Here is a 21,267-nt window from a genome sequence, read left to right as displayed (position 1 = left end):
AAAGGGTAATTTTATCTTGTATTTTAGAACACAGCAAAACAGCATAATATTATATAACTACAAAGGCAAATATATAACATTTGAAATTATTCAAAAGTGGTAGCAAGGAGAATGATTCACCAAACTACAGACTTTGCACCTGGGATGAATAATCCTGAGCATCAGCACAGGGTGAAAACCAACTGGATCAAAAACCAACAACCCCAAGGGAAAAAATATATGGGTTAGAGTGGATGCCAAGGGCATATCCTCACTGCTCACAGGGTGAGCCACACATGGGAATGTGCTCATTAAAACAAAAGCAGCAGATCAGTGAGGCTGCACATGGAATATCCCCACCACATTCTGGGTTGCCAAGTCCAGAAGAAATCAGAACAGACAAGAGAGCATGGCCTACAGAACATGCCCTGTAAGAAGCTGAAGGAGCCAGGTTTGTCCTGTTGGACAAAGAGGAGGTCCAGGGTAGATCTAACAGGAGCCTACTACCACTTGAAGGAATCAAAGAATGGAGAGCTAATAATCTTCTTGCAGTAGCTGCAGAGAGTACAGAAAGGACCAATGGTCACAAATCATAGCCTGGAAGTTTTAAATTATGCAGGGGAATGAAGCATTGTTACTCAGAATCGTTATGAAATGTCCTTGAAACTCTAGAGGTTTTAACTCATCTAAAGAAATCACTGACCTGATGTAGCGCTGCTAGCAGTCATACTCTCAATGGGAATCAAGGAAACAGGACAAAGAGAGAGATCCCTTTACAGTTTGTATGGTTCCACTTAGCTACTTGCCACTCCGCCACCATGGTTTTAACATTGCTTTCTAAAAAGATCAATGTTTTTCCTGTCTTCCTGCATTTGATGGCCATCACAAGCCACTGCAAGTGCAGTAAACAATGGAACCTGCTCAGAACAAAATTCTTGTTTTTATTAAGTTAGTAACTTAGTCTTTAATTCAGCACAACCTAGTATTTTTGCCACATTGTACAATTATATTCAAAATACTAGCTTGATGTAGAAATAAAAATAATCACTTAAAATTTTATTTCAGCAGTAGTATATATTTATGAAAACTCTTGATGAACAGTCCCTCTGGATGACCACCAGAGAACCATCACTATTTTTACTCAGAGACAGACAATAGCAGGAGGCACATTCCTTTGGAAAAAGAGATTATATACAAATTTTAATTTGCCTTAGATAATTTTGTTTAAAGAATATACCTAAGAGTTAAATTCCTGAAATCACATACTGTTTCAGAACTCATGACAAACTGCTTTCAATAAAACATTTCACATACAAAAGAGAATTTTAGTGCTGCCTCAGAAGGCAAAATGTCCATGTAATTTTGTGGGAGGCCACAATGTAGCCTGGAAAAAACAACTGTTAAAAAAAAAAAAAAGGTGCAATGCATTGGCTAATAAGCCCAAGAGCAAGGACACAGAAGATTATTGCACGCTTGTTTTTCTAGACCTAACATGATACAGGACACCTCTTCCGTGACAAAAAGGCACAACTTTTCTGTAACCTCATCAAATCAGTTACAGAAAAGAATGCAGATTTCATTTCTACCCCACATGAAATGGAAAACACTATGAAGGGGGAAGAAGCATCATCATAAAGATGTGGGGTTTGGACCTTTAATAAAGATGTGGTGACTCCGTACCTTCAATAAATCTAACATTTGTTTTGTTAGTAATTAGAAAACACTTAAATCCCAGAACAGTAAGCAAAATAGTTTAAGTTCACTGACTTGAAAAAACATTCTTTTATGCTACACAGACCTAAAATAAATACTTAAAAGGAACTAAGAATATGCCACTATATCTTGGTTTTCATTTTCCTTCAGATAGAAGTGCTAGAATAAACATTCATACTAGTTTATGCTGCTGTGTTTTTATGAGGTTAATAACTGAACTGCCAATCAAAACCTGTATAAATACAGCAGTTAAATACCTTCTGCTTTAGAGGCACTTTTATTTACAAGAGAGCTAGCCAATATTTCTAAAGGACTGCATGGTCTGGTTTGCTTTGATCTCTTAAGCACAAGTTTTTTTATACCTCTTGTTTTGCTATTTATTACACTCTTTGTGTGATCAGGTATGGAAAGAGCACCTGCATAGAACAAACAAAAAAAAAATCAGAAAAAGTGTGACTTAAGAGGAATAATTATGCAACACAGAGTTCAATAAAGTAACTTGTGAAGAGCACTTCTAAAGAGCACTCTTGCTGTGATGCTAGATAAAGAAGTATGCATACAATAGGCCCAGAATAAAAGCAGGGGACCAGCACTTCAACCCAACACCACAGATACAACCTGGCACCTATAGCAACACATTAATCACCATTCAACTTTGATACACACAGACAAAAGTACCTTTATATATATGCATGTACATAAAAACTGAGTTGAATTATTTTACATATAATTACTTTTAACAAACTTTTTTTAGGACATAGAACAGCGCATATCAGTATATGTACATAAAATTTATGTACACAAAAAATATAACTAAAATTAAGAGAAATGCATATATGGATCTAGAAAGTTTCCAAAAATTCTGTTCAACCACTGTCTATAACACTATTATTTTAATCTCTTACCACAAATTTAGCATTGTAAATTTCAGCTCCAATAATCCATACTTTCTCTCTGGCAGTGTTCTGTGAGGAGTAGCTGCTATTTACTTAGCATAGTTAATGAATAAGGGATATGTATAATATGCACGGATCAAAATAGAATAATTACCATCATTCATACTAATGAAAACTTTTATCACTACAGCAGAAACTAAATTAGTTACTCATGCAACTAGTTTACATTAATTTCTGTTTTATGGAATGCATTTTATTCACTGGGTAGAAACAAACATTAACATTATGCCCCTAATTCATTTAAAACAAATGAATGAACTGGAGTTACCTTGGGCCAGCATATATAGTTTAAGGATGTTTCACTTTGGGTAAACTTTCATTCAGGTCATTTTACCACGTTCATCTTTCTATTTTCTGGTGCTGACTTAAGACAGGATGTTATGAAGATACTCCCTGTTCAGGAGAACAGAGATACACATTTGCACAGCAATGATTTAACTGTGTTTTAGGCCCCAGAAATGTACTGGGATTTATGTGGGTTATTGCTTTTCTGACTCTGTATAGACAAGGTAAGATCTTGAAGTAAAAATGGTGCTGTAGATTTTAGGTATTTCATCAAAAAGAGAAAAACACACACTGTGGTCCTAAAACCAGCAGAAATCATACAGAGAGAGTATCTTCAGCCTTGAGAAGAAAAATCCCTATTTTCTGCTACAGAGGATTTTAGAGTTTTAGTTTAGACCTGCAAAACAGAGTAATTAAGGAAATAACACAGAGGGAAACAGATTTGTTTAGGAGCTTGTTCTCAGTTTGTTTCCATTTTTGCACAAAACTTTCATAAATTTTACCTTCAACTTACAAGTTAATAGTACCTTATCATCATTATTCTTGCTATAAAGGCACTTAGGGAACCTGTTCAAAATAATGTTTAAACAGGCATATTGTTATTGAACTATTAATCAGCAAAAGCCGTAACGGTTATCTGAGTCAGCCTGAACTTTTGCATGTTTTCTTGAGACACTTCTAAGATTAAGTCTTCTAAATCTGTCAAAGTCAATAAAAAAAGAGAGACAGTATTAAAAACAAGAAGTTGAACAAAATACATGTGGCCTATTTTTGGCACACAGAAGGGCAAGGGGTTTTTTTTCCTTAACAAAAACAACCCCCTCACAAGGCAATGTACTGCAACAAATCCTTAATAACTACTTTGAAAGCATTCACCAGAAAAAGTGAGGTGCCATGGAGGGAACAGGCTGCAAAAGTGATACAGAAGGAGCCAGAGGAAAAGCACCAGAGGCACTGAAATGGTTCAGTCACCTCACGAAACCTCCCTGTCACTGACACAGTATCTCAACTGTAGAGCTGCAAGAGGCCAATGCTGCCAGAGAAAATCCACTAGGGAATCACTAAGGAGATCCAAGCTAAGCAATGCCAGCAATCCCTGTGTACTGCTCCTTGCCCAGCAGGCAGGCCAGAGGCACAGAGCTCAGTGATGTGCACATCCCTGCTGGAGCTGGCACGAGAGGCTCAGCCTTCCTGGACCCATGACCCTGGTCACCATCCCTCACACGGAGCTGGACCTCAGCTGGCACACGGGAATTCTGCCACTGGTGTGTCTCCAAGTCGGCACCGAGCATTTAAGGGCTGGAGTCACTGTGAGCATCCCCTCAGGGCACTCACCTAAGAGCTATCCCCATTTTCCCACACTGATGTGCCACTACAGCCTGACCACCTTAGTACCACTGATGCTTACCCCAAAACAGGACTGGCCACTCCTCTGGGGGCAACACTGACCCATCCCACAAGTCCTACAGAGCTTAGCATGATCCACTGAAAATGTCTAATAAGTTTGCTGTTAAGGTTGACAAAACATCCTTGATGTCAGACAGACTTTTCAGGTGCTAAGTTAGAAATACTGCAAGTGTTAGCCTGCCAGGAGTGGGATCTGTAACAGGAATCATGTACATATGAGGTAGTCTGTTTTTGAAGCTACAACTCAAAAGGAGCTTAGAGAAAAGAAAGATAATATCAGATTCATCTAATTTAGGGATAATGTTATGAAAAGAGAGGTTTGCATGAGAACATTCACTTTTTAGTGTTTTCCTCTAACTTTTCACAGCATTAAATGTGATTCTTTATGATCTTAAAAACCTTAACATTAAAGAAAAAGCATATAATTTAGAAGAAAAAACAGACCAACTTAGGTGTTTTTAGAAGTTAATTTGATTTCACTCAGTGACCTTCAAGTGTGCAAGCAACCACTTACTGAGAAGTGCTGAACACTCAGCACTAAACACAATAAAAACAAGGAAAGCACAGGGCAGTCATGCAGGGCATCTTCATAACCTGTTAACATCTACATAGTTTTCATCTTGCAATTAAAAAGATAAGTTTCTCCCTTCCATAGACTGAAGTCATTAACATCTATTGACAGCTATAAATTAAAATAAAGACAATGTAGATGGCAAAAAATGTTTTCTTTCTTTACAAATAGATCTAAACCAACACTGAAAACATGACAGAATTCATACTCAAACTCCAGGCAGAATGAGTATTAACTCCACAGAAAATCTGTGTTGACAACAAAATATTTTCCCACATATACATTATCCCTTCACTACACTATAAATACACAGGAGCTTCCCTCCTACCAAAATGCAAATATATACATATATACACACCAGTTATGAAGCATAAAAATCATCAGGTTGCACAGTACCATCTCAGCCTTGCTTAAAACCCTGGTTTTTAATTAGAGTTGAAGCTTTTCCTTCTTGAAACCTCCTCCACCAAAGGTGAGGGAAGCAGAGGGAATTCTCCCACTTCCCACTCTTTCTTTTAATCCCAGCCAATACCTGAGGCCATTGGTCACTTCCTAAGGACCCTGCAACATTTGTATTCCAAATAAAAAAACTTCATTTTCAGATAAACCAGGATGATCCTTTTTTATTACCAGAAAAGACTGAAGCTTGTTCTAAGTCAAATGGCAAATTGCCTCAAAGGCAATTCCTGATCATGCTTATCCTTTGGCATGGGGGGAGGGGGAAATTTAAAAAAAAACAAAGAAAGTCTGAAGTACCAAGGATGTGGTAAGTCTCATCTAATATCTAATGACAAGTGTCTAGTTCACTAACAAGCAGTAAACTGGCATTGTACTACAGACCAAAAAGATATCTGACATACACATACACACACACACACATATATATGTGAAAGTACCACTATTATTACTGTAACTCCTCTGGACAGAAAAGAATTCCTCTATGATGAGAAATTTCATTTCAGAAATTATTTCAGTTAACTGCACATGTAAGTTATTCTCCTTTTTATTTTGATTTTCAGGTCTGCATTAATTATCATAATACATATATAGCTTCATATCAAGACATCCTAATTTTTATATGATGCTGGAAACTACAATCAACTACACCAAAAATCTACTTTAGATGATTTGCAACCTGTAGCAACACTAAGACAAAAAAGAAATGACCATGATAGAAACAGAACTATGAAGCATACACTGCACTCCAGCTTCTTCAAAACTGCATGGAATGAACAAATCTACACTGCAAATTGACTGCACAAGAAAAAAAGAAGTGGCTATTTAATAAAAAAAAAACAGTGGCCTACAGAACTGATTGCTGTGCAAAGTCCTATTTAATCAATTCACATTAAACCAAGCACAGTACTTGGGCCTTCAATGGGCCCTTCAGGGTGGTGCCTCCAAGAGAGCTGCAGAGGAACTTTTTATATGGGTCTGTAGGGATAGGACAAAAGAGAATTGTTTAAATTGATAGAGAGAAGGATTAGATCAGCTATTAGGAATAAATTCTTCACTGTGAAGCACTGGAACAGGTTGCCTAGAGAATTTACAGATGCCCTGTCCCTCAAAGTGTTCAAGGCCAGGTTGGATAGGGCTTGGAGCAATAGCCCTTTCTACGGCAGGGGCATTGGAACAAGCTGTTCTTTCAGCCCTCTTCCAACTGATGTCATTCTATGACAGCAGAGCAGCCACAGGGAGGATGTGCCTGGAAGCTGGGACCCTCTCCTGAGTCACTGCCTGGGTGGAAGGCAGATCCCAGGGCACAGTTCAAGTGTTGAACAGCAGTGGGGCTGGGGGACAGCTCACAGCTGATCCCACCTCAGCCAGACAAGCTAGGATTAGGAGGCACAGCAAGTATGAAGTGTCTGAGTGCACCAGCACAAACACCTGTGCTGTGAGGAGCTTGGATAAGAGGGGTATTTTCTCTAAAGCACACCATGATGTGCAGATCACACTTTCTGTAACCAAATATCAACAGGCACAATGCAAAGACTTGCTTCCAACCTTCCTCAGTACTTTGAATTAATGTGGTTAGAATTTAACTCCAAGTCTCCTAGATTTTAAATTATCATAGCATTTAAGAAAATTGTATTGCCAAATCAAGCATATAAAAGTAAGTGCTAACTGAGCCATTTTACAAATGTAACTTCTCTGAAGTTCAGAGCATCATTTAGCCAAATACACACACATACAGACATTATCACACACACTTGCAGCAGCATTAGAAGTTTTGATAGTCTTTCTCAGAAAGATAAAAGCCAGAGAAGAGTTCTAGCTTTATTTTACCTAGAGGAAAAAGCTCAACATGGATAATTTCATGGACCACTCTAAAGAGCCTTCACAAAACTCCTCTCTCTTCTACTTGCAAGACTGCCACAGCTGTTATTTTTTCACATATTAATTTTCCAACTCATCACCTTTTTCATCCATGCTAAAATTAAAAAGATGCATCAATACTTCATGTTCCAGTAAAGCTTCCTTCTGAAAGCCTACACAAACCACCCCAATTCTATCAGTATTATAGGAACTCTTCTTGAGAAACCAGTCAGAAAGTCCATGATTTTTCAGAGAGATGCCCAGAATAGCCCAATAATAACATAACTCCCTGCTGACACAAAAATGATAGCTTTAACCTCCTATCCTGAAGCCTAAATTAGGAAACCTAGGCAGGGTCCTAATGGGAGAGTTGGTCTTTGGACAGACTGTCCCTTAATGTAAACAGAACATCCTCAAGGCAACAGAAGAAGCAGTCTGAAGCCAGGTGACTTTCAAAAAAGCTCCTATAGATTCAAGGTGCAAAAATGCCAGTGCTTTGGAAGTGGGGAAAAAATTACTTGGTTTTAATACATGAATTTTGCTTGAGCAAAACACTCCTGGAGTTTAAAACTCACAAAGAGAAGTGCCCAAGCACAGCTGCACCCAGGGATGAGGCTGCAGGGAGCTGTGCAGAAATGGTGACACCTCGTGGTGCCAAACCACAGAAACACAGACCTCTCTCTTCCCAAACACAGCCCACCTTATACGCTGTGGGGATCTCCTGCAGAGACAGGAGCTACAAATCAAATCTCTGCCTGCTTTCACACCTCCTGCATCTCACAGACCTGTCTTAAGAAGTGTCTTCCTAATCCCTGTGCAGTTTTGACAAGCACACATGGAAAAAAGCAGAAGTGATTTCATACAATGTTTAATGCACAACCACTAAATGAACTGATGAAGAAAAGAAAGCCAGCGCAGTTTAACATCTTTTGGCTAAAATGAATACAGAGAAATTACTGTGAACAAAGATTTCAGAGAAGCAAGTCAACAGGGCCAGTTACATAAAAATTTACATTGTCATTAAAAAATTTAATTCAGCTACATAAAAGATTCCTTTCCTTCATTCTGGTATCTCCCATATCCAACAGAAGCTCAAATGCATTACTTTCTGCAGCTTCACAAACAAAAATCTCAGATTCCACAGATCATCACACTGCATCCATTTGAGAAGTGACTTTGCCTCCCCACTTGTCAGAAGTTAGTACCCAGCTTTTCCCAAAAATACAAGTTTAAAAAAGCAGGGTGTCTATCTCCTTCAGTAAGTGCTCAATATAAAAATTAAAGGAAAAAGCAACTTTAAATGCTGTTATAAAACCAAAGTAGGAAGCCAAGAAGTGAAAAACACTTTTTATTGCTCTGCTTGAGCTTCAGGAGGGTTACAGGAGTGAATTTAGAAGTGACTTGGCTGACTTGGGTATGTGACAAAACAAGAATAATTTCATGCAGCAGAGCAGCCAACATTTCAAACTGTTTCGGGAAAGAGTTATTTTCTAAGGGAAATCTCCCTCCAGTTTCCCACCTGCATTTCTTCCTCATGTTCATACATGCACAGTCACTAAGTTTTTCAAAAGACACCTGAAATCAACTATTTCCTACAGCTAAAATGGCATCTATGTAGCATCTAAAAGATGACAGACCAGTATCATCCCAAGACATCTAGTTTTTCAAAATATGCATGAAAAATTTATTAGTTATATGGAACAACAGTAAGGAACCACTATAAAAAGGGTGGAATTTCTGTAGGTAAATTGTAACAATTGCCTTCTTTCAGAAACTGCATGCCTTGCCTGTGATGTGAAAATCCATTAGGAATTTCTGAAATGGTTACCATAAGATCCATACCGTGACCACTCTTTGGCCCCATGGGCTTACCCAGGAATACTTTGTAATGAGTTTATTCTACATCCAGGGTTATTTTCACATCCCTCCTAGAGCAGAAACCTCAGTTACAGAGCGCAGGCCATGGATATGCTTCGTTTGCTGAAAAAGCTTAAGAAAGAGGCCAAAGAAAACATAGGAGTCCTTGTGCAGTAACTGGAGGGTGCAAAGAAAGTGGAATGCTCAGGACTGGGGAGTTTTAAGAGTCAGAGGAGAAGTGTTTTTACATAAAGTGAAATAGTAAGGGATTTGAAGCAGGACGATAGAATCTCAAGTATCCCTTGGAAGAGAAATGGCTCTGCAAGCTGCAATTTTTAGAGCTTGGAGGAAAGAGATATGACAGTGTCCTAGTGCAGGAAGACTAAAGGGGAAAATCAAATAAGGGGTGAAATTAACTCCAGGCCTGCACTAGAAGGAAGTGAATACATGTGTAACCACTGTACCTCTTCTCTTTGACCCCCTTTCTTTTTGCTCTCAAGAGCAATAGGTCTGTTTTGTGACCAAGAGAGCCCCTGGCTTTTGGAAGGGCCACTGGTAGCAAAACCTCCCAGCAACATTCCACTCCTGTGAAATTGCACCTGAGTACAAATTAACTCTGTGTTTAACAGATATTTTTGGCCCTATCACTTACTCCTTGGCAGCACGGTTTAAGCACAGCTAGATGTTCTTTTAACATCATGATTCAAATATATCCATAAAGCAACCAACATTTTCAAATTGCTGTTGGCTAAGGTCACGTTTTGCAAATTTCTAACTGATACTAAATGAAGCTTACCTATTTTTTTTGGAATTTTCATCTTTCCCTCTTTTAACTCCAAAAATTCTTGTAATCAGAGCACTAAAAAGAAGTGTAGATGAATTTCGTACCTAGAAGAAAAAATAAGAATTAAGCTTGAAAAATCCCTTTGAAATGTGCAATTTTTTTAAAAATACAGCCATTAATGTAGAGTCAAAAAGAATAACAGCTGAGTGAAAAGCATGATACAGGTCAGCACACGGAAACTATGAATTCAGAGCATCCTTCCAATGAAGATGGTACTGCTGGAAAGGTCAGGTTCTTTGGAGATGTCTGTCTTTATTATAAGGAATACATCCATGATTTTTAGTGGTTCAATGCATTCACCCTTATGCAGAGCAGGTCATGAAGTGTTCTACCTGAACAGGCCATATGGGATCTTTAATTCAAGAGCAAAGTAACAGTCAGAACCAATGCAAATGCACTTCTAACTAGCTAAATGCACTATCTCAATATTTAAAGCCGGAAAGACTTTAACCTTTAAGGTAATCTTTGTCCCTACTTTTTGTGGATATCAGCGTTTCACGTTAAGAAAAATTAAACAAGACCAAAATTATGACTTTTTTACAGGTCTACATTATTTTTTACTGTACCTTAAAATATTACATTGCAGAAATTGTGGTACTGCCATTTAAAAATATGACCAAAGCTTCACTGAACAGGACCACTCTATATCCTGGTAAACTAGAGAAGCAAAATTAAGAATTAACTTACTGCCCAGACAGGTGACATAAACCCCAAAATTGATGCTTTTATTCCATCTGCAACATAAGGCATGATGTTTTCACCTAAACGTGTATCCCTATACAGTGCCCGGAGGATATTTAAAGCATGAACCTGTGGTGGGAGAAGAAATATATGAAAAATATAGATTAATTAGTAAATATCTTAAATTTTATTTATGTAATTACAACAGTGAGCATGCAAAGCAAAAACAATCTATATACACATTTACAGCACTTTATTTCTATATTAAATACAAGAAATACTGCTGCTTAAAAATGCATTAAAATAGTGATGCAGTAAACACTGTTAATAGCAGTTACAGTTTAAAAATATATTTCTCTAACAACTATAGTCCAGGCATTGCAAGTGAAGGCCAACATTCTTTTATCCTTAGCTTATCATGGCTGTAAAAATAACTTTCGAAGTTCAGAATCATCTTTTCCAACATTCTTCACACGCTGTGGATACTGTGAGAAAAAATAAACTACAGCTCACAGGAGGGCAATATTAAGCTAAAACTGACAGCCAGGCTTGCTCTGCCATGTGGAGCATTTTCTGACATTTCTCTACCCTCTGTAAGGGAAGGTGGTAATACACGTAGCTTCACAGACTTTGACAAGGCTACGTAAATTTATACCAACAGAAAATCTGGCAGAGTCATTAGGACATCCTTCTGTGTATTGGGAACAAATTATGGCCTGCACTTACAAACAGACAGAAAGTAAATAACATTTTGAAGATAAAGGTCTTACCTTTAAAATGAGTTTTTTTAGTATTCCAAATGTAAGTACTTAAGTTTTAGAAGTTTCTAAGTATGACTAAAATCAGTTTTCATCTAGTGTTTTACTATGATTCATACAGAAATAACTCATTTATTTACTTTAAATGTAAGCAAAGCTTGCTTGTTCATTTACAAACTTGTAAAAAGGAAGTTACTTATCTATCTGTTTAAAAATATACTCTAGGCAGTAAATTGCTCATATATGACTTCAATTGCTGTACTAGGAAAAAAACTATGGAATTATGCCCAATCCATTTTTTAGTATGTTTTACAATAACTTTGTAACCTCTACACAGGCAAAGCTTTTAAAATCTAGCTATAGATAGTAAGAACAGACTATCCTCATTAAAAACACATGTTCTCCTTAACTGCTTGAAATAGTGTAAACACACTTTTGACATTTGCCTTTTGATGAGAGGCTGAATTTTACCTGTGGAATTACACTTAAAGATTCATTCAAAGGTGCAGCCAGAGATAACAATTCTTTCATTGCCATTTTCAGCAAATCTGTTTTGCCCTTCTTTGGTTCTGATGCCAACAAAGCCTATAGAAAGGAGAAAAAAAAATTAAAAACCATGTGCTTCTAGCCATTTTTCTGTACTACCAGTTCTTCTCTCATTCCTGTGTTTACCATATCACAGCCTAGCTTCTGACCATACATAATGACTAAGAAAAATCAGCAAAAAATGAAGTTTCAGTTTCAACTCAGCTTTGTTCAAAGCTCATCAGTATACAAATCATAGCATTTTGGACAGCAAAAGTATCTGCTGTACTACACATACTTACATTTCCTAGTATGATTTTTTTTTTTAAGGTTAATAACACCTATATGAGATGACAGGGGCTGGCCAAATAATAAATTCTGGTTTGCAACATAGGATAAAACAAACAGCACATTTTTGAAATAAGGGAAGAGACGTATTCCTCTCCAGCAGTATTTCAGTAGATAGGACATCCAGCAGAGATGAAAATATTCTACATTAGTTCTCTAAACTTCAGGACTGAATTTAGAACAGTCTCCCTCTTTTATCTAGTAGCTCTTGTTGAATTTTTCCAAGCTAGGACAAATGGATAATCATAAATCATTTATTACCAATAAAAGATTGGTAATAAATGATTTATGATTATCCATTTGTGCTTTGGGGCCTAGAGTCTGTTCAGCATCAGTAAGAACCAAATGAATTTCAGAGTTTAGGCAGAAACCCAGGAGTAGTTTCTGTCAGTTTATCAGTATCTTTAATGATAGGAGAAACAGAGAGGGCATGTGGGGGGAAAAAAAAAAGTTGTTCACGAAGTATAAAAGAGAGGAGAATGACCTGAAGACTAAAATTTCATAATGTTAAAGCTGAAAATCATATTTTCCCACCAACTAAATGGAGCTGCACCTTTGCAGTAATAACATTTCTATTTTAAAGAGGTCATGGAACAGTTATAACCTTAAAAATTACATATTCTCATTAAAATAGATGTATTTTAGGTTCACAAGAACACAGAACAGGATGTAAATAGCAAAGAGACCACACTGCAGTAATAAAATAACCTTCTTTTACTACTGTTAGGACACACATTACCGCTCTTATTTTTATTATCTAAATGGTAGATGGCATTGAAGGTTCAACTCATTTTCTTGAATCCATGGACACATTCAAAACTAGTTCCAAAGAACACTACCACCTCTCTTTACTATAAAATTACAATATGAAAATAGTTTATTTCATACTAATCTCAATGTAATTTCAAACTTTCCTGTTAATTAACTAAACTCTGTACTCTTCCAGAGCTGTCAAAAAAGAAGCTTCTGACCTATTTATCCACAATGCAAGCTTTGCCCTATGGAGTCAGTAGGCCAACCGCAGACTACACATGCAGTGGGATATCACTGGGTCCACCTAGTCCTTACAGTAACCTAAATTTTTACATAGAAAACTGATTCAAATATGCTGCTTTTTCCCCCACATTGTCAAGATTAAAACTAGATAATCTCCATTAGATTCAAACTGTGTGGTGTGAATGGGGAACCCAGAAAACATGAAATCATCAAATTTCTTCTGCAGACAACTTACTCTTAGAAGTGAGAAAGATATTTACGGGCTGAAACTGAACAGAAAAAATGTCTCTAAAACCAGTGCCCTACTTCTGATCTCTGCTGCCTTGCACACACATCTAGCAAAGCCAGGAGCAGGCTGTGACTGACATTAGAGGTCAGACAGAAGCTGGCTGCCTCAACTTTCTCAGGGCAAACTCAGAGTGGAAAACAAGCAAGATGAATTATTCTGGCAGGGAGAGCTTGCTCCCAGCAGTCCCTCAGATCCTTGGAACGTGCTTGACACTGTACTTCTGAGAGTGAAGAAAGTTACAAACCATATTGTTACTCTTGGACTCCCGTCTCAGAAAACTGGTTGAAAATCAAGATCATGGAGGTTAATTTAGGGGAAAGCAAATATGGCTGCTTTAAGGAACAAAGGAATGGAAATAGGTGAAGTAAAATCTGCAAAACGAACTCTGCAGTGACTGACCCCACAAGGACATAGATGAGGCGCTGCATACTAATGTGGGGCACTCAGCAAGAGGTGACACTTCAAGCAGAGACAAAACACTGCCATCCTGCCATCAGTTCTGAACTTGGCAGAAGTCATAGAGGCTGGGATTAATGGAGCTGAAGGTAACACAGGGAGTGGGAAGAATGTGGGAGCATGGCCCTACCTTCTCAGACAGAAGTTTTCAGTAATGTACTCCTTCATTGCACTTGAGACTTGACAGTCAACACCAGTCAGTGTGACACTATTACTTGTGCTTTATTGCTGATGAGTGGCCTTCCCAAGTTCTTTCCAGTCTTTAATAGGCCACCATTTTACAATTCCGTGAAGGTCTGTTCATATTCTACTACTTCACACTGAAGCAGCACATAGTTAACAAAGCCTTATTTAATCTATGATTAATCTGTGAATTTGCCAGAATTATTACAATTGTAACAAAGCCTAAACACAATCTTTAGAAATGCCACTGAAATCTACCACAAGCCAAAAATCTCAACAGTCAATTGAACTGAGGTGACAAACATGGCTCAATTACAAACAGCTTCTTGGTTGCACAAAGGCAATAAAAATCTCTTATTAAAAAAACAAACAATTGTTTGATCAAAAGTGTTTGAAGTGGGAAAAATAAATATGTAATTTGCTTTTTTTTTAATGCCCTTTCTGAAGAATATATTTAAATCAGAGGCAGTGACATTAATTAGTTGGTACCTGTATGTAGAATGGAATTCCTGCACTCCGTCGCGTTGCACACAATGTGGAAGAAGGATCACAAGATTTGATTTCTTTTAACACACAACTTAGCCAGTGCTCCGGCATCTTATGCAGACTCTCACTGTTACATCTTCATCAAACAGATACATAAGAAACATGAAACAAGTGAATTAAACAAGGACAAAGTCAAAGAAAGCATTGAGCAACCTGAATAACTATTTCTTACTGTATGCTAACATCTCCAAGCACATATACAGATTTTTATTAGGAAATCAGTTTAAATTTAAACAAAAGTGTACAATTTTTTCCAGTGCTGGTACAAATAATATTAACCCTGCTTATTAAGTTCCACTAGCAAAATATGTTTAACTGAACAGAAAACAAGATTCTGTGCTTTGCTGCAACAAGTCTCTTCTGCCAAAAATTATTACCATGTTCTAGAGAAAAAAGGCAAGGACATATGCACAACAGCCACTGTGTAGGAAATGAAACTTCACAAATTCATATCTTTGCTGCCACACAGTAGCTGATGTGTGCCCCTTTCTACTAACTATTATTGGTGTTTATAAACATACAAACTGAAACTGAAGCCCCTCAAAGTACATAGACATTATGTAAATAACCCTGCAACGCTCAGAGCAATGGAAGGAATTAAAAACAAGACATTGTGGTCTTTTCAATACTAAGTCAAACTTTTCGTAAAGCACCTCAGTTGCTCTCCTATCATCAAATATTCCTCCTCTGCAGTTATAAAACTCAGCATTGCCTGAAAGCAAACTACTTCCAAGGACAAGGAAAAACTCAAGTCTACTTCAATTACTGGCGCTGTTCAGTTCAATAAAATGTACCACATTCAGTGTGCAACACCACCCCATTCATCTCATGTCAATGTTCCAAAAGGCTCGTTCATTGTTACAAAAATTTCTAATAACAGGACATTGTTATTAAAACATGTCACACTGGTTTGATAGGTGATTCAGACTAGAAGAAATAATTCATCACTGTGGGCAATACAGCTGCAACTATCTCAACTATACAGGACTTGCCTTACCTAAAAATATAAACTATAATTAAATTCATGATGAGGTAGTGAGACCTATGGTAAGACTACAATCATATTTTCTACCTGGGTGACTGAAATAAAGAATTTAAAAGCAGAGGTAAAAGGCAGCAGGTATTGGTGTGAAAACCAAAATCTAATGGAAGGTCTACATATATTCCCTTCTTCATCCTTCTCTTATTAAAGCAAGAATTTACGTTGTCTAAAAAACCTGATCATGAACAAGTGAAACACTCTTGTCCTTCTTTTACAAAAAACCACATTAAAGTAGTAATGCAGAAACCTGAGGTCACAGGAAGTGCCAGACAGGTAAGCAGACCTAGGACGCTTCTTACTCTTCAGTAATTCCTGCAGGATTTCCACCAGAATGCAAAACACCAGAGCTCAAGAGGAAGCGGGCTTCACAAGCGACAACTCACCTCCTACCGCGGCATTAAAGAAAGGCACTTCCTGCCCCAAGCCCATGACAGAAGCAATCAGATGAACCTGGAAACTCACAGGGAGTTCTCTTTTCCTTAACTACTCCCTTTCTTTTGCTCATAAGTTTTTGCCCTTGCTTACTTCCAGGATGCCTTCTTTTGCTCACTTTTGGGTACAAATGAGGATACAACTCTAGGATTGAGACCACACAAAATTTCTTACAAATCTCCTCCATGAGTCTCAGCAATTAGGACACTACTTTGCAGTTCTCTTCATCCACATCAACACATTCTGCAAAATCTGCTCCTTCTGATCATGGAGACACCTGGTCTTACCTCCCTAGCTAAGCAGAATTTAAATGTCTCCATTCAACCACTCAGAGAACAGTGCTCATCTCTCTTCAGTATGTTATCTTAGTATTAACATGAACACCCCATGAGAAATACCTACATCTGCTGGGGTGCAGAGAAGCACAAAGTAAAGCATTAAGGAAATATTTAGAATTTGCTGTGGAGCACACTGAATATTTTATTCTTAAGTAAACTGAGGGATCCTTCTCCTCTCAGTATTAGTAGAAAGAAGAGAAGCATACTCAAGTCAAATAAACTTCAGATTCCCTTAAAGCCATACTGCTTTGATCTTGCCACAAGTAATTCTACCTTGTTCAGTCACCCACCAATGCACTTTTATTTATTAGAAGGTGAAAGAGTTACTGCTGTAGAGTTAGAAACATTAGAGAGTATTGACTTTGCAATGGAGATGACTACTCCCTTCCATTTGGCAGCTCTGTCTCCTTGTGGTCTGGCAAGAAGAATATTGTCATAAGAAGCAGGTGGCCCTAAATTTTAAGAATAACGAAGCTTTACAATAAAAAAATTAAGGCCTCAAGATCAAATGTCATTTTCCAAAATTAAATAGTAATTATTTCTACCAGATCAAACAAATATTGTTGATAATGAAAATGCAACATGGTAAGTTGATACACTAATTACTTAAGATGCAGTACATTAAGTAATCCACAATTTTCTCTCTATTCATCTGTCAGTTAAAACAATTTCATACATGCCCCAAACCCTTTCTGTGTTCAGTATCAATGAGTAGAAAAGCCTGACAATCCTAAGTTAAAGCTAAACTCTTCTCCCTAAGTCATATATCTGCATTTTCTCCTATCTGAAATAAATGGTGTGTTAACAATGGGTCAATCTTGAATTTGGCCTTCCTAGATGCAAGTGCCTTGTGGCATAAACATCACATGACCAGAAGCATTTTTCTACATGTGTATATCCAGAATTCAGTGATTCCAATCACTATAAGCAGTTCCTATCTAGGGAAAAAGTGGGTTTCTTTCACCATTTTTTTCTCTCTCAACAGGCCTGCAGTATTATTCTTTTTCACATAAGTAATGTGATTCCCATTTTTTATAGACACAATACTGCCCATGATACTAACCTTACAACACATTACTATTCAAGTTATAGGTCTGCTTTTAAGAACAACTCTTCTGAAACTACAAAGTCCTTCCACTTGCATCCTCCTTTTCATATCATCTACTCTACAAGAAACAGTTTTCCAGATTATATAGGTGCATTGAGAAGGGTTTGAGGTTTCTCTATCAGCAAGGCAGAGCAGAGAGAACCTTGGGTGGCTCCAAAATTCCAGACAGTATCATTACCTCATATCTCTCTCACACCAAGCAGGAAAAGAAATGGGAGGGGAAACATGAACAGTGTTAAAAATTAATACATCTTAAACCTGAGCAGTGCCTTAACATTGTGTTTCATGCTTCCTTATGTCATGTATTTCCTAACACTACAAGCATCTCAATATATAAGAGCAGTGTTTCTCCCTCACTTTTTTTCTCTTCCTTCAATGCTCTTTCCTTCACATCTGTGATTATACTTTTGCTAAAAAGTTATTTACAATTTTGTTAAGTTTCACTAGAAAGTCCATTAGTGATATTTCCATTTTACAAGTCTTCCTGGCAGATCATAGCAGGCTGGGAAAGCAAAGAGCAACAGTCACTTCAGAGCAAAAAAATGAGAAAGAAGCAGAGTTTGCTGCTAAGGATTAGCATTCCCAAAAATAAATATTACAGAAGACCAGACACTGACTAGGTACAGGTAAGTAATTTTCACTGATACTAACAGATAAAATATTTTTAAAATAAAAGCATGATTTTCATCATGCAGTAAATTACAGCTTTCCACAAAACTGTTATGCACCTAACTCACTGCAGCCCCCAAAATAGTGCTTGCCACTATTTAAGTTCCAATCAAACATTTGAAAGTGCTCAAAATACATTATTCCTAAGCAAACAAATTGCACTGTATGACAAACCTTACACTTGCATTCTGCAACCTTAGTGAAGCAAAGCACTACCACCATAACTATGCAATACCATTTCAGATTTCCAGAAATCTACCTGATCTCTCAGCAAGGAGACCGCTGAATAAAAGAAATGCAAAGCAGGCAAAATGTCATTTGGGATAGAGAAATTGCTTCAGTAATAAAGATTTCAGGAGATTCAAGTTTAAAACAGATTTCTGACTTTCCTGAACCACCATGTTATCAGACCAAATGAGCATTTTTTAATTTATCCAGGCCGTTGACAAGAAACACTCTTTTTAAAAACACATTGCTTATTTCATTGATATGAATGTTGCTTGTTATGTAACTGTATGGTTTTTCTGAAGGTGCAGCTGCAGGCAACATTAAGCAGGCATGAAAAAGGGAGCAGTACACTCCCAGAAGGAGTATCAACAGGGAAACAGAAGAATGGTAACTTGCATATTAGAGCAGACTCAGCAATTTACATCCGAATTTCAAGACAGATCAATTTCATCAGGTTTGTAAGAAATCTCTGCAGAGGAAATATTTTTCTTTCACCACTAACTCAAACAGGTCTGAATACCATCATTCTGTCTAGGAAAAAAGTCTGCTCTTGGTTCTTATAAGGACTGGTGTTTAAGAGTTGTACAGCTAAAAGCAAGGTCAGATAAAGACACTGCAGCAAAAAGTCTTAAAAAAAAAAGTGCTTGGCTAGAAATAAGTGAAGGACTATGTTCAATTGGAGTCATTCATAAATGCCTGGCACAGTCTTAGTGACAAGTTTTTCACATGTTTTACAGAAAGATCAAATTCAAGCGTCAGGGATGCTTCTGCACATCTAGAGTCCAATCCTGTTCAACAAGGTATCATGCAAAGCTGTACACTACTATAAGCTGCCCTCAACAAAAGCTTTCTCCTCTGGCATTTGGGGACACAGCAGTAAATTAACACAGATTCTGACACACATGCTTCAAGACTGCCCACGAGCCTCTCAGCTATGGAGAGAGGCAGGCCAGCTGAGATTCACTTGCAGAATGGAGCCCCCAGCTGCAGCAGGGGACATGGAAAGACTCCATGACAATCAACAGACCTGCAAGGCAGCTGCATTCACTGAGACTTAATTCATCCCTTTTGGAGGAGAGTCTCAAAATATTCCTCATATCCCAGGAGTACCAAATCAAAGAGTCATTTCCTGTTCTGGTATCAGTCTCCTTTCTCCTTTGTTTTAAATACAAATATAAGCCTTGAGACCTGTAGTTCCTGGAAAATATTGTCTTTCGTTGAAATGAATGTACATCCACAGAGCTGCTCTCCAGTTCTTATAAATCTTTTTTCCCAAAGGAACACTTGCTCGGCTTGAAGTATCTTAAAGTTAAAAATGCTAGGCAGTATAGATAACAAAAAAAATTGTAACAGACATCTGCTAATTCAAAAGAGGAAACTTCCTTAATTTTGGAGGGCTTTTGTTTTGGATGATACATACATATCACTTAATCTCTGAATAATTTTCAGGCAAGCAGAGTTCTCTAGGGCTTGGCTCTTCATTTTTCAATCTAACATAAGGCTGCTGTTAAGTGGATTGTCCTCCATTAAATACAATGGCAGAAAGCAGGAGAGGCAACAAACACATCAACAACTTTTCCAAAATCTAGGCATATTTGCTCTACTCTACTTGCCTCAGCTTTTAAAAGAAATTTTAAAACTGAACATCAAAGAAAAATAGTGAGTCTGCTATAAACTGACTGCATGTTTTATGTGTTTTCCATTATTCTCTGCTTTTTACTCTGCCTTTGTACAAGAGAGTCCTGCATATTGACTGAGATCAGACCAGTGGGGCTGTACATGCTTGGATTACCTCCTTTCTCCTCCCAAATAGACTCGTGGTAGTAAAAGGTCTGGGTTTTGGTTGCTTTTTTTGTAAATTTTTTTTTTTTAATAAACTGTATTACTGTGATGGCCAGACTCTCTCTTTACATTGACAGGAGAAAACTTACCTTAGAACTTCCTGAACCGAGTTATTATGGTATAGAAGAACACCCCAATGTTTAAACAAGTATATGTAAAACATATGGACAGGCAAGAAGATAAGCAATAAGTTTCTTTTTTTTTCTTTTTGAGTAAACAACCAAGTGCAAAGCAAAAGAGCACTCAAACTCTTCAAGCCAATTTGAAATCCCTCAGATTGCTAATACCTGAAGGAAAATAATCTAACTTGGAGAGAGAGATCACCAAGAGAATCATGGCATGCAGTTTAACATCCCACTGGCACACAGAATCAACACCACCAAGTGTCAAATACCATTACTGCAGCAGTGCTGGTACACAGATGCAGCAGCCTCACCCAGCATCCTGTAGCAGACACCAAGCCTCAGCTCTGTTGGGAAGATTTTCTGAGGGGGCCCACAGTGAACCTGACCAGGCAGCCAGTCTGCACTAAAAGCACCAAAACTGTTTCCAGTATGAAATAAAGAAACAGATCTGCATCTCAAAGTGGCTGAGGTGAGGCAAAAGGCAGGGTTACTTAACTTAGAATTGGTGTGAAAATACAAGTACTTCAAATTGAAAATCTGACTGGTCTCTCATATTAAAAAAAAAACCCAACAACAAAAAACCCACCAAACTCTACCTAGTCAAGAAGAAATTTCAGTCTGTCTTGTTAAAACATGGATGGGATATAAACACTGTATACCACAAAGAAACATAACCAGGACTTGAAATCAGTAGCGAAGCATGTAATGGAAATTCCAGTGATCTTGCCCAGACCTCAAGACAATTCTGTTGATTTAGTTCTAGGAAATGATAA

The 21,267-nt window shown here is 37.6% G+C and overlaps 1 protein-coding gene across 1 annotated transcript in view; it reads right to left on the bottom strand.

Annotated features, from left to right (window-relative positions):
* THADA (THADA armadillo repeat containing) overlaps positions 1 to 21,267 on the bottom strand; it is a 151,231-nt gene that overhangs the window by 106,333 nt on the left and 23,631 nt on the right. Inside the window, exons 23-26 of the mRNA XM_084203263.1 lie at positions 14,654 to 14,786; positions 11,839 to 11,952; positions 10,616 to 10,738; positions 9,881 to 9,972 (exon numbers count right to left, since the gene is read on the bottom strand). Of these exons, the coding sequence (XP_084059389.1) occupies positions 9,881 to 9,972; positions 10,616 to 10,738; positions 11,839 to 11,952; positions 14,654 to 14,786 (462 nt within the window). The remainder of the gene's footprint in view (positions 1 to 9,880; positions 9,973 to 10,615; positions 10,739 to 11,838; positions 11,953 to 14,653; positions 14,787 to 21,267) is intronic.

This window comes from Fringilla coelebs (assembly GCF_963513975.1).
Source record: "Fringilla coelebs genome assembly, chromosome: 3".
Classification (NCBI taxonomy): Eukaryota; Metazoa; Chordata; class Aves; order Passeriformes; family Fringillidae; genus Fringilla; species Fringilla coelebs.
This window is presented reverse-complemented; position numbering and strand designations above follow the sequence as displayed.